The following is a 13620-nucleotide window of genomic DNA, read 5'->3' on the forward strand; positions in this document are numbered from 1 at the left end:
TCTGCTACAAACTTGATGCGATGAAGTTTCCTTCCAATATAGCAAAAAAATCCTAATAAACGATTAGTGACTGTTAGCCCAGCATTACAATGTACAGTACATTTATCATAGTGATAATCCCAGTCATTGGAGAGAAGAGTAACTGAAATCTAAATTATTGACTGCAATAGAGGTTCTAGACAACTTCTGTGATTGAAGGTGATTTCACCAAGTGCTAGCCTACCTGTTTGGATGCCGTAGTGTTAAGCAAGTCAAAGGGTATTACATGATGCCAAGAGCTTGCCTCACCATAGAGTCTGCATTGCATCTTTGATTTATTTGAGCTTTCTGTAGCAATGTAGTTGTTTGAAAATTGTGTTATGATGGTATAATTTCTTTTAAGTTGGATGTCTTCATTGGTTTCTTAAAAGAAAACAAATGTATGTTGACAGGAGAGTCTGTACCAGAGTACCAGATGGCATTCCAGGCAGAGGCTGGAAACCATCCAACATTTGAAGATATGCAAGTCCTGGTATCAAGAGAGAAGCAGCGTCCAAAGTTCCCGGAAGCCTGGAAAGAAAATAGCCTGGTGAGATTAGCAGCCAACATCTAGATTAATTCACAAGTGTTCTAAAAAGATGCTAAATTTAGTCCTATGATGCATAATATGTATTCTTGTCTATTGAGATAAAGACATTTCCTGATTGTTTTGTGATCTTGCTTCTGTTGGTGAATCTTTGTTGTGACAGTCTACAACTGGTTGGGCTGCTGCCTTAAATCATCTTATGTTGGGCGAAAATATGGATTTTTCAGTGTAACTCACATATATTCTTATGCTGTGCATCATCCTGGTATCTTCTGACTAAGGCTAGAATTGTGTCAATTTGAAAAAAAAAATGTCTCCATATGGTAGGTGTCATCCTGTCATTTGAGTATAATGAGCCTTCATTGTGACATTGGGCAAAATCCCTAAGTGTCCCACGCCCCAGCTCCTTTGCTGATTTTGGCATGGTTTTCATGTAAACAACCTTAGTGCTGAAGAAAAAACACAAAGTACTACCAGACTGGCATTAAATGATCTAGGGGTTTTGTACCATTTTTTCAAAATCAGTTTACAGGAGGAGTGTTTATTTTCATGTTTAGTGTGTTTTAAAGTACACCTGTAATCAGTTGATGCAGTCTCCTAGCACTAGGCCATCTTGACAACAGTGTTAATGCACGGTTAATGATAGGTTGCAAATATCCACATTCCAGAAATCGTGGTTGGAAGAGCTTGAAAAGCCAGATAAAGCATTGACCGATGAGCTGAAAGAGGATCTCTGACATCTGGTTAAATCCAACATGCTGTCACTTTAAGAACCTATTTGCATCTTATAATACAGACACAACAGCAATTCAGTTATTATCTTCAACCTTGCCAAATACATACCTGAAACCAGTTGGATGCAATATGTTATGACCTCAAAATATTTATCCATATAAATTGCACCTAAAAGCAAAATATAATTAAAGAAAAACACAGACTCAAACAACATATAAATAGTCCTCACTTAAGTGGTAAGGATAGTATGATATGTAAATGTATCTGTAAAAGGATAACCAGTATTTGTAATTGCATGTTGTACATTAAGCGTGAAGTCGTGAGCATTATGTCTTAAAGTGCGAGTTTGTTTGCATAATTTGTGACTATCAGTGTTTTTTCAGTTTTAAATTGTGTTTCTGTATTTTTACTGTGATTCTTTCGGAAAACATGAATCTGGCGAGACCTATGCCAGACTTCTAACAAAAAAAAAAACACAACTGTTTGCATGTTGCAAAAAATTCATACTCCATCCACTTTAACAAATAATAAAGTAGCACAAGTATATGTGTGTGTGTGTGTGTGTGTGTATATGTATATATCTATATCTAGATATGTAAATATCTATATAGATATATATACATATCTATACATAGATGTATATCTATCTATATTACCTACTGGCGTTGCCAGTAGGTAGTTATAGCTAGGACCTATTTTCCATAGGAAAAGCACTTTTTGTTTTCCCAATAATTTTGGCTTCGTTTGACGAATCATCGCGAAATTTTCAAAACTTGTGGCCCGCTCCGGTCAGCTCATATCTTGAAAGTTTCGGGGTGATTCGCCAAGCGGCGGCCGAGATAAAAAGGGGGGGGGGTCCCAAAACTTGTTTGCTCTATGTTAATTTCCTTAGGAAACTTTAGACACGGCTACAACCCAAACTGCTGAATGGAATTATACCAGATTTGTTTGGCAAAAAGGTAGCCCTTGTTTCAGAAAGACCTCTTTTTGTTGTAAATCCATTCAGTAGTTCCTGAGAAATACAAAAAAAAAAAGATGTGGAAAAATGAATTTCCCATAGGAAACTTTAGACATGGCTACAGCTCGAACTGCTGAACGGAATTACACCAAATGTGGCAAAAAGGTAGTGCTTGGTTCAGAAAACGCCCTTTATTAGGTCTCGGCCTAGCGTACACTGCGCAGCAGTGCCGCGCAGCCGAGATTTTATGTTTACAGTATGGGGGGCTTGAACCCGCCCCTCTTCTCCATTGGCTGGCTTCCTAAACAGAGGCCAGCCATTGGAGGAGAGAGGCGTCACTCCGTTCAAGCCCCGTCTTTTTCGGATTCGGGGGCGTGTATTTTGCAGTTTTTAACTCCGTGACGTCACCGAACAACAAAAACCACGCCCCCGAATGCGAAAATGGTGGCGCTTTTCTGACGCCATTTCTGCCCGACCACCGCCGGAAGAAGTCGAGAAGCTGCCGAGTCCTCCGGTGAGTGCTCGTTTTTCTTGCCTATCTTCCCAGATTGTGCCCGTGTTTTTACCCCCCCCCCCTCGTTGGTTGTGCTAGCTCTCCTGTCCCCCCCTCGCTTGTTGTGCTTGCTCTCCTGCCCCCCTCGTTGGTTGTGCTTGCTCTCCTGCCCCCCCTCGTTGGTTGTGCTTGCTCTCCTGCCCCCCCTCGTTGGTTGTGCTTGCTCTCCTGCCCCCCCTCGTTGGTTGTGCTTGCTCTCCTGCCCCCCCTCGTTGGTTGTGCTTGCTCTCCTGCCCCCCTCGCTTGTTGTGCTTGCTCTCCTGCCCCCCCTCGTTGGTTGTGCTTGCTCTCCTGCCCCCCTCGTTGGTTGTGCTTGCTCTCCTGCCCCCCCTCATTGGTTGTGCTTGCTCTCCTGCCCCCCCCTCGTTGATTGTGCTTGCTCTCCTGCCCCCCTCGTTGGTTGTGCTTGCTCTCCTGCCCCCCCTCGTTGGTTGTGCTTGCTCTCCTGCCCCCCCTCGTTGGTTGTGCTTGCTCTCCTGCCCCCCCTCGTTGGTTGTGCTTGCTCTCCTGCCCCCTCACTTGTAGTGCTTGCTCTCCTGCCCCCCCTCGTTGCTTGTGCTTGCTCTCCTGCCCCCCCTCGTTGGTTGTGCTTGCTCTCCTGCCCCCCCCTCATTGGTTGTGCTTGCTCTCCTGCCCCCCCCCCTCGTTGGTTGTGCTTGCTCTCCTGCCCCAACTCCTCGTTGGTTGTGCTTGCTCTCCTGCCACCTCGTTGCTTGTGCTTGCTATCCTGCCCCCTCGTTGCTTGTTCTTGCTGTCCTGCCCCCTCGTTGCTTGTGCTTGCTCTCCTGCCCCCCCCATCGCTGGTTGTGCTCGCTCTCCTGCCCCCCCCTCGTTGGTTGTGCTTGCTCTCCTGCCCTCCCCCCTCGTTGGTTGTGCTTGCTATCCTGCCCCCTCGTTGGTTGTGCTTGCTATCCTGCCCTCTCGTTGCTTGTGCTTGTTGTCCTGCCCCCTCGTTGGTTTTGCTTGCTCTCCTGCCCCCCCCATCGCTGGTTGTGCTCGCTCTCCTGCCCCCCCCCCTCGTTGGTTGTGCTTGCTCTCCTACCCTCCCCCCTCGTTGGTTGTGCTTGCTCTCCTGCCACCTCGTTGGTTGTGCTCGCTCTCCTGGCCCCTCTTGTTTGTTGTGCTTGCTCGCTCTCCTCCCCCCCACCCCTCGTTGCTTGTGCTTGCTTGCTCTCCTGCCCCCCCCCTCGTTGGTTGTGCTTGCTCCCCTGCCCCCCTCGTTGCTTGTGCTTGCTCTCCTGCTCCCCCTCGTTGCTTGTGCTTCCTGTCCTGCCCCCTCGTTGCTTGTGCTTGCTCTCCTGCCCCCTAGTTGGTTATGCTTGCTCTCCTGCCCTCCCTCGTTGGTTGTGCTTGCTCTCCTGCCCCCCCTCGTTGGTTGTGCCCGCTCTCCTGCCCCCCCTCGTTCTTGTGCTTGCTCTCCTGCCCCCCTTGTTGGTTGTGCGTGCTCTCCTTCCCCCCTCGTTGGTTGTGCTTGCTCTCCTGCCCCCCTCGTTGGTTGTGCTTGCTCTCCTGCCCCGCCTCGCTGCTTGTGCTTGCTCTCCTGCCCCCCCCTCACTGCTTGTGCTTGCTGTCCTGGCCCCTCGTTACTTGTGCTTGCTCTCCTCCCCCCTAGTTGGATGTGCTTGCTGTCCTGCCCCCTTGTTCGTTGTGCTTGCTCTCCTGCCCCCTTGTTCGTTGTGCTTGTTCTCCTGCCCTGCTATTGGCATTGTAAATGACAATGCCATTTATTTATGTTTTAAAAACAAAAACATAAATAAAAATGTCATGAGCAAAGCCAATAGCTCTAACTTTAAGAATGCCGAGACCATTGTATTCTAAATGCTTGTTTTTAAATGGTATAAATCCGTTCAGTAGCTGCTGAGAAAAAAAAAAGTTTCAATATATAGAGGCACGGAGGATCCGCGCACCCTCCCGACCACGAGCTTTATTCTAATTAGCTGTCAACACTCCAAACCAGGAGGTGTTGGCAGCCAAGAAAACAGAAAAACAAATGCAAAAAACAAGAAAAGGGGGAAAGGTAGAAACACCCTGACCCCATAGGCCTGCTCAGGGGGTCCCACATGGACCACCAGGGCCATAAACGGCTTTTTATTTTTAATAGATGAGATTCGCGTACCCAGCGCGAATTTCGGCCGAAAAAAACCCAAACAAAAAAAGCGTTGGCTCCCGCTCTTCGTTATTATTTAGCCCCTGCGTGGGCCAAGTCCCGGGGGCATGTAAAATTGAAAGTGCGGGGGCCCAGGCAGGCCCCTGCAGCCCCGGACACCGCCACCGCCCGGGGCTTTTATTAATTATTTAGTGGGATCACTTGGCCCCCCCGCTGCCCTGGGGACCGCCACCCCCACGTGGCTTTTTAAAAAAAAATGCATACACCTGTGTGCGGGTGCTTGAGCCCTCCCCACACGCCCCGGGAACTGCCACTTCCTGGGGCACTAACTATGTAAATTCGAGGGTCCGTTACGAGCCCCGGGGACCTCCACCTCCCCGGGGCTTTGCCAATGTTGGGAGGGGAGCCGCGTGGCCCCCCTCCTGGAGCCCTTGATAGCCCTGGGGACCGACCGCCACCCCCCAGGGCTGGCCCCTGCAGTGTCCCGGGGTGCCCAGACCCAGGACACTGCTTTTCCACAAGGGGACCTCCTTTTCCACGAGGGGAGCTGCATTTCAGCAGCTCCCCATGTGGAAAAGCAATGCCGGCTCCTGCAGGATGCTGGGAGCCGGCGGGACCGTGGGGGCATTGGGGCTCCCCCCAGGGTCCCCAACGGATAGGGGGGAGGGGATGAGTGGCTCGGAAGAGGGGCCACGCGGCCCCCCTCCCCTACAATTTTTTTTTATATAAAAGGCAGGCCGGCTCCGGGGGATGGGGTCCCAGGGGCCAGAAAGCGGCCACCCTCACACATCCTAAAAAAATAAAATATAGACCGGTCCTGGGGGATGGGTCCTTGGGGCCAATAGAGGCCTCAGGAGGGGGACCGCGCAGCCCCCCTCCATAAACATTTTTTTATATTTATGTGGCCATGCCCTGGGGATGGGGTCCCCATGGCCCAAAAAAAGTAAAAAGAAGGGGGGGCCACACAGCCCTCTTCTAAAAAAATAAATACAAAATAATACACAACACTGCGATTTTGCCGGAGCCCCTCCCCCTCCCAGCAACACTTTGGCGCATTTTACAATTGGGAATTAATTCCCCTTCAATATTGGGGGTCCCTGGGGGCCAACTAGCCCACCAGATACCTCCAGTAAGCGCCAGAGGCCTGCGTTGCAGAGAGGTGGCCCAGGCCATGCCCCTTTTTACACCTCTCTACAACGCAGCTCTGTGGCGCTTACTGGAGGTACCTGGTGGGCTATTTGGAACCCAGGGACCCTCAGGATTCAAGGGGACTTAATCCCCCAACTTAAAACATGCCACGGGCGGGTTTGCACAGTGGTGAAGGGAGGTGGCGGGCCTTTGGTGACATGTATGCAAACACGCCCTGTGGCACGTTTTAAGTTGGGGAATTTATTCCCCTTCAATCCTGAGGGCTTCTGGAGCCAACTAGCCCACCAGGTACCTCCAGTAAGCGCCACGGGCCTGCGTTGCAGAGAGGTTGTCCAGGCCATGCCACTTTTTACACCTCTCTGCAACGCAGCTCTGTGGCGTTTACTAGAGGTACCTGGTGAGATAGTTGGACCCCAGGGACCCTCAGGATTCAAGGGGACTTCATCCCCCAACTTACAACGCGCCAGGGGGCATGTTTGCAGAGTGGTGGAGAACGGGGCATGGCCTTTGTCTAACTTCCACCAATGCCACTGTGTGGGGCTTACTGGAGGTAAAAGGTAGGCTAGTTGGCCCCTAAGGGACCCCCAGCAGTGAAGGGGACTTCATTCCCCAGCCAAGAGCGTGCCAGGGAGCGCGTTTGTAGAGTGGTGGGCAAAGTGGGCATGGCCTGGTACGAGTACTTACCAATGCTGCTGTGTGGGACTGATTGGAGATAATAGTTTGGGAAGTTGGCCCCTAGTGATGTCCTCGGGGCCAACTACCCCAATTGTTACCTCCAGTAAGTCCCACACAGTGGGATTGCTAAGACGTCTTCGGAAGCCATGTTCCCCTTTCTCTACCACTGTGCAAACGTGCCTCGCGGCAGACTACGGGATGGGGGTGTAGTCCAATTTAGTCTTGAGGGAGTTTGGGAGCCTAGAATCCCTCTTGGTACCTCCTGTAAGTCCTACACAATGGAATTCCTGAGCGTTGATAGGACGCCCAGCACCCTTACTCCACCACTCTGCAAACGCGACTACTAGTTAAAGTAGCATATTTCTGCACCTCTGACTTAGAGGTAGTTTTAATCCCCCTGCCCTATTATGTACTAGGGCCTTACAGAGGAGGTCATGCTAATCACAGGGGTACACCAGCGCATAGTGTTTCCTAGTGTATGTAGGTGTTTTCACTGTATTGTAAGTGTCTTTTAGCATAGCACTGGCTCTAGGCCTGGTTAGTCGGAGTCAGTTACCACCAGTACCCGTCTGAAAAAGTTGTTGGCACAGGATGATTTTGCAACAAGGCTTCTTTCTGCTCCTCTGTTGGTTCTTTCTGCACGTCTTGCTTCTTCCTGCACTTTTCTTCATCTTTGTGGACTTCTGTTGCTTCTTTCTGCATTACTTTTGCTTCTTTCTGTGCATTTTTTCTTCTTTCGTCACATGTCCTACCTCTGTAGGCATAGTTAGAAACTAGTATTTAAAAAACCTTAGAAATTCACTTAAAAAACCAATGGTTTCAGGCACGTTACAGTTAAAAATTAACATTTAAAAAACCCTTGAAATTCACTGAAAAAACCAATGGTTTCAGGCACGTTATAGTTAAAAATTAGCATTTAAAAAACCTTAGAAATTCACTGAAAAAGCCATAGGTTTCAGGGGCGTTATAGTTAGTTGGTCATTTCACTCGTACGAAACCAGTAAAATTCCCCCCGTTATAGTTAGTTCAGCTAACTATAACTTGCGCGCCTGCAATGCACTGCTGATGACGTGACACATTACACCACTCATGACATGATCAGTGACATCACTCATGACATCAATGATGACATCTCAAATGCCATCACTCATGACATCATCCTTGTGATAGAGTGGCAGACCTCCTCTCACCCTAATATAACCTTTGATATACACACACTCAAAAATACAAACTAACATTTTCAAAACAATTGACATACCAATACCAGTTACAACATACCCATTCAGTAATTCCAAGATCTACACACACATCCACTCATTCACGAACAGTCCTATACAGTCACTCATACAGGTACTCGCTCATCATATGTACTCATACACCTATTCATACTGTTACACACCGCCACTCATCCATAGTTACTCACACACATAGTCACACATGCAAACAAAGTACCAAACATCCATTTACTTGCATATACAGTTCTACACACACCACCACACTTACTTCTACAGACAAATACACATACTTACTCTTAAACACTCACTTATAGAAACACATTTATTTATACAGGACTCTTCCAATCTCTCACTTATATACACCATTACTCACATATACTAGTTTAAAACATATGTAGTTACTCATAAAGACACTATTGAGACAGTCAGTCACTCACCAACACACCCTGCACACGGGCCACACGCGACCGAGAAGCAGCAAACCCATATTATGAGGGCAATCGCTACAAACTAGGAAGAAAACCTTTGGATTTGTGGGCCTGATTTGGATTGAGTAGAGAGGAGCGTGATTTTTGGCAACAAGTAGCCCCTGCTCCTTACCAAGATGGACAGATTAACCAATATGATACCTTGCTTCGCACTCTTTGCCCAGTACTAAGTTACTCCTCTCTACCCCTCCAGGCATTGGAGTGTGACGAAAATAAAGAAAAGAACTGCAAGAGCCCCATTGACAATTTGTGTTGATACTTTATATTATTTCTGTAATCTAGACATTTATACGTGCATGCGTGCTCCAAAACACTCATACACCCATACACACACTCATCCACCCATACAATCCTGCACACATGCTGTCTTCAACACATTCAAACAGTGAGTCACTCATTCATGCATCCATGCACCAAGTAATACCCACACCGAACCATACAGACACTCATACTGATACTCAAAATACCCTACTAATAACCCATATAAACACTCATATAGCTACTCACCAACCCATGGCCACTTATTCACAAAGTGAGAGACTGATACAGATATTTACATATTTAAGCATTACTCACTAACCCATGTATTCACTAAGATACACTTAATCAGTCAGTTATACAATCAATTTTACAAAACAAATCATCCATGTAGACACTTCTATAACCATTTATTCTTCCATCGACCTTGAGATATACATATATGAAACATACTTAATTTTCAAAAAAACACACATTTACTGGATGATGTCATTAGTGATGTCATCAGTGATGTCATTTGAGATGCCATCAATGATGTCATTTGAGATGTCATGAGTGATGCAATATGTGACGTCATCAGCAGTGCATTGCAGGCGTACAAGTTATTGTACGAGGGAAATGTCCAACTAACTATAACGCCCCTGAAACCTGTGGTTTTTTTCAGTGTGTGTGTGTATATATATATATATAAATGTATGTATATATATACACAGAAGCAATCTGGGGAGGGGGCCCATGCGTTGGCTGCCTTTGTGACCAACCTCCTGTTGCGCACGGCCAAAGAATGTGCCTGGCATGGGGTTGGCTGCATTTGGCCAGGCTCTGCGGCCAACCCTGGTAGTGCTCAGCCTGCGGTTGGCTGCCAGGCCGTATGTGTCTGCGGTTGGATTAATGTATGGTAATTAAATATTACTTAGTTAAAAAAAACATGAAATTCACTGAACCAAAGGCTACAGGGATGTTATAGTTAGAAAAAAACATTAAAAAACGGTTGAAATTCGGTGAAAAAACCAAAGGTTACAGGGATGTTATAGTTAGGAAATAGGTATAACAAGAGGGGGGAGAGAGAGAAAAGTGGATTCAGTCTCCCTGGGCAATATGAATAAACAAAGTAGAATCCACTCAGAAGGGGGGGTATTTGTGATCCCTAAAATGATGGGGAACACACAGTGTTGTTTAAATGCCCCTCACACACCAACAGGCCCCTTGGTTTCATGCTTCATCATCGGGGCCTTCGCGTCCCTCTACGGGACGCGGCGTGCTACGACAAACGAATACGTAGGAGCACTAAGTAGTGAACTATGTGAGGGTATGTGTGTACTAAGGGAAGAGTGTGAGTGAGGTGAGGTGAAAAAAGGTGAATAAAAAATACCTGGCGCGTGGGAGAACAATTATTTATTATGTCCCAGGCTGGTATTAGTTAAAAGGTGCAGGATCTGGTTGATAGAATACGTATTAGGGTATATCAACCATCAGGGTGTCAACATGTTTCGGAGCGCGAGGCTCCTTCTTCAGGACGAGGATATGCACTTTGTCCTCACCTTACTCACATGACAGTGTGAAAGTGTTAAATAATCAATAAAAAAATAAATGTGTAATGTACCTCTCAATGTTATGAATAGGTATGTTCGTTGCGCCCAATAGGCGTTTGAAAAACCTGTGAAGAAAAGACATAATGAATATACTGGTCGGATGTCCCGGAACATACTAAACATAATAGTCGGATGTCCAGGAACTGAAGAAGAAAATTTCTCCTAATCAAATAAGAGTAAGTAACAGAATGTGAATGGGATTCTGGTACCCTGTAAAAAGAAGACACTATACAAGGACAAGGACCATAAACACACAGACATACATCATAAAAGTAATCTCCCTGAGTGGATGGAGGGAGAATGGAAGCTTACTTATTTTCAAAACTCAGATGGCCTCATGAGCCTATGCGTGGTATTGGGGGTACCTTCCTTCGTTGTCTGGTAAACAACCTAAAAGATAGTAAATAACTGCATTGTAGGTGGTGGATAGAAGAGATCAGCAAAAAAATGCAAGGCTATTGATGCTCAGGGCACCTCTTCGTTACTCTAAATACCCCACTCACGGTTACTGCAAGATTCAATCGCCTGCCTTCCCCTCAACGCGTCTCCGATGAAGTGAGCAGCTTGTGGAGTGACTGGCTGTTTTTATACTCCTCACTGGGTCAATAGGTGCGGGCAAATTGGATAATGAAACTCGGACGTATGCCCAAATACGGCCACAGAATCTCCGCCGTTTCCGGTATTAAACGGGAGCAGCGAGGGAGAGCGCTGGTTGTTACTGCGTCTGCCTACGGGAATAACGCGCCGTGTGATGCACACGCGTAGACCCTGGTTACAACGCGCATGCGCTATAGTGAGTCACTGAACCTACGCGCATGGGCAATACCGTTTTTTAGGATCTTTTCTTTGCCCGGCGCATAATGTAAATGGTATTACAAAAAAGAAAGGAAGAGGCAAGTGATCCTTGAACCTATGTTATGTGGATAAACTCACTACTTCTGGGGAGTGAAAATATCGCCAGCAAAAGGGGGATATACATCATGGGGATGGATCCTCAATTGGTTTTTTTTGTGGGGGGTATCAGATGTACAATAAACATAATTCACCCTGTCATCGGCAGTAGGGAGACGGTGGCAGTGTCTCCCAGACCCGCTGCTGTGCTTGAGAGTGTCTCTTACTAAGAACTGGTAAGTACGGGGGCTGCGAAAAGCGCTTATACGAGCGGACTGATTTTAAAAGTCGGTTGTATTTTAAACTGTATTACTGTGTTTTTATCTGGACAGACTCACGTGTTCCACCAAAAACTGTTTCTCTCCCTCTAATCACCTGGGCTCAATCTTACCGCCTGCCCGCCTCGTTCCGACCCGGCAATAGTGCCGTTGTGCGGAGGGCGGACAGGCAAGAGCCAGGCAGGCAGCACTTCCGGTTTTCCCGGAGTTGAGGTTAGCGCTCTAGTGGCTACCTCACTCCGGGCTATTTAGGCCGACCTGACCCTCGGGCCAACGCGGTAGGGAGACGGTGGCAGTGTCTCCCAGACCCGCTGCTGTGCTTGAGAGTGTCTCTTACTAAGAACTGGTAATTACGGGGGCTGCGAGAAGCGCTTATACGAGCGGACTGATTTTAAAAGTCGGTTGTATTTTAAATTGTATTACTGTGTTTTTATCTGGACAGACTCACGTGTTCCACCAAAAACTGTTTCTCTCCCTCTAATCACCTGGGCTCGATCTTACCGCCTGCCCGCCTCGTTCCGACCCGGCAATAGTGCCGTTGTGCGGAGGGCGGACAGGCAAGAGCCAGGCAGGCAGCACTTCCGGTTTTCCCGGAGTTGAGGTTAGCGCTCTAGTGGCTACCTCACTCCGGGCTATTTAGGCCGACCTGACCCTCGGGCCAACGCGGTAGGGAGACGGTGGCAGTGTCTCCCAGACCCGCTGCTGTGCTTGAGAGTGTCTCTTACTAAGAACTGGTAATTACGGGGGCTGCGAGAAGCGCTTATACGAGCGGACTGATTTTAAAAGTCGGTTGTATTTTAAACTGTATTACTGTGTTTTTATCTGGACAGACTCACGTGTTCCACCAAAAACTGTTTCTCTCCCTCTAATCACCTGGGCTCGATCTTACCGCCTGCCCGCCTCGTTCCGACCCGGCAATAGTGCCGTTGTGCGGAGGGCGGACAGGCAAGAGCCAGGCAGGCAGCACTTCCGGTTTTCCCGGAGTTGAGGTTAGCGCTCTAGTGGCTACCTCACTCCCGGCTATTTAGCCACGCCCTTCCCATAAGCGCGCAGGGGGCGCCTTCGAGCGCGCCTAAGAAGCGCCGAAGAAAAGCCCGTCTGCGCCCGTTCGCGACAGGACGGGGCGAGGGGCGATGGACTCTGACCCTGCCCAACGAGCTTCGACCGGTAAGGGCACACGGATAACTAGTTACTCGGCCCAAACGCTTCTGACCCTTAGACCATCACGGTCATGTAGCACTAAAATTCCATGGCACCGTGTAGAGGGAGGCTTCTCCTGTCTGCAATGTCGGCGTCTATCTGGAAATAGTATACCCCCCCCGGTTCTTAAACCCCCACCTTCGGGCCTCAGGAGCTTCTTTCTCAATGTATGGTCATACCCAAACACCAACATCAAGTTTGGGATTTAATTCACTCTATGCAGCCAGACATCTGCTTCTTGGCTGAAACATGGCTAAAACCACATACAGTTACTGCCATAGCCATGGGGATCCCTGCTGGGTATAAAATTAAACATCTAGACCGAGAAATAAAAACCGGAGGCGGTCTCGCTATTATACACAAAGACTGTATAAAAGTTACTATTAGTGAGCAACACATGCACCCTCAGCTAGAAATAATGATTTTTAAATTCACTCTTACCAATCATATAACCTGGAAAGGTGCTTTGGTATATCGACCTCCAGGACCCAATACGAATTTTGCTCTTAATCTTCAAGAAATTTTAGCCCCTCATATTAAATCTAAAGAAGATTTTCTTCTTTTGGGAGATTTTAATACACACGTAGATCTACCCACACATTCTGATGCCACTGCCCTGATTACAGACCTTTCTAACTTAGGTCTGGAAATACAAAATCATGGACCCACCCACAAAGGAGGACATATGTTAGATTTACTCTTTTGTAATTGTGCTAAAGTAATCTGCTCCCCGGCAAAAGAAATAGCATGGACAGACCACTCCATGCTTGAATTTCTTTTAGTAACTCCTGTAAGAACTGTTAAGAGTGCTCCTCTTCCCCCCACTTGGCGACGACAGTGGCATAAAGTCACTGCCAATAAAATCCAGGAATTCTGGACAAATCCGGAAATTTCAGTAACTGATACCGCGGATATGGCCTTAACTAAGCTCAATGT

General features: G+C 47.5%; 1 protein-coding gene across 4 annotated transcripts in view; it reads left to right on the top strand.

Annotated features, from left to right (window-relative positions):
- BMPR2 (bone morphogenetic protein receptor type 2) overlaps positions 1-13620 on the top strand; it is a 546503-nt gene that overhangs the window by 473597 nt on the left and 59286 nt on the right. For all 4 annotated transcript variants that reach the window (XM_078680234.1, XM_078680236.1, XM_078680235.1 and 1 more), the window contains exon 10: positions 432-568. In XM_078680234.1, the coding sequence (XP_078536360.1) occupies positions 432-568 (137 nt within the window). The remainder of the gene's footprint in view (positions 1-431; positions 569-13620) is intronic.

Source organism: Lissotriton helveticus, chromosome 3_1 (genome assembly GCF_964261635.1).
Source record: "Lissotriton helveticus chromosome 3_1, aLisHel1.1, whole genome shotgun sequence".
NCBI lineage: Eukaryota > Metazoa > Chordata > Amphibia > Caudata > Salamandridae > Lissotriton > Lissotriton helveticus.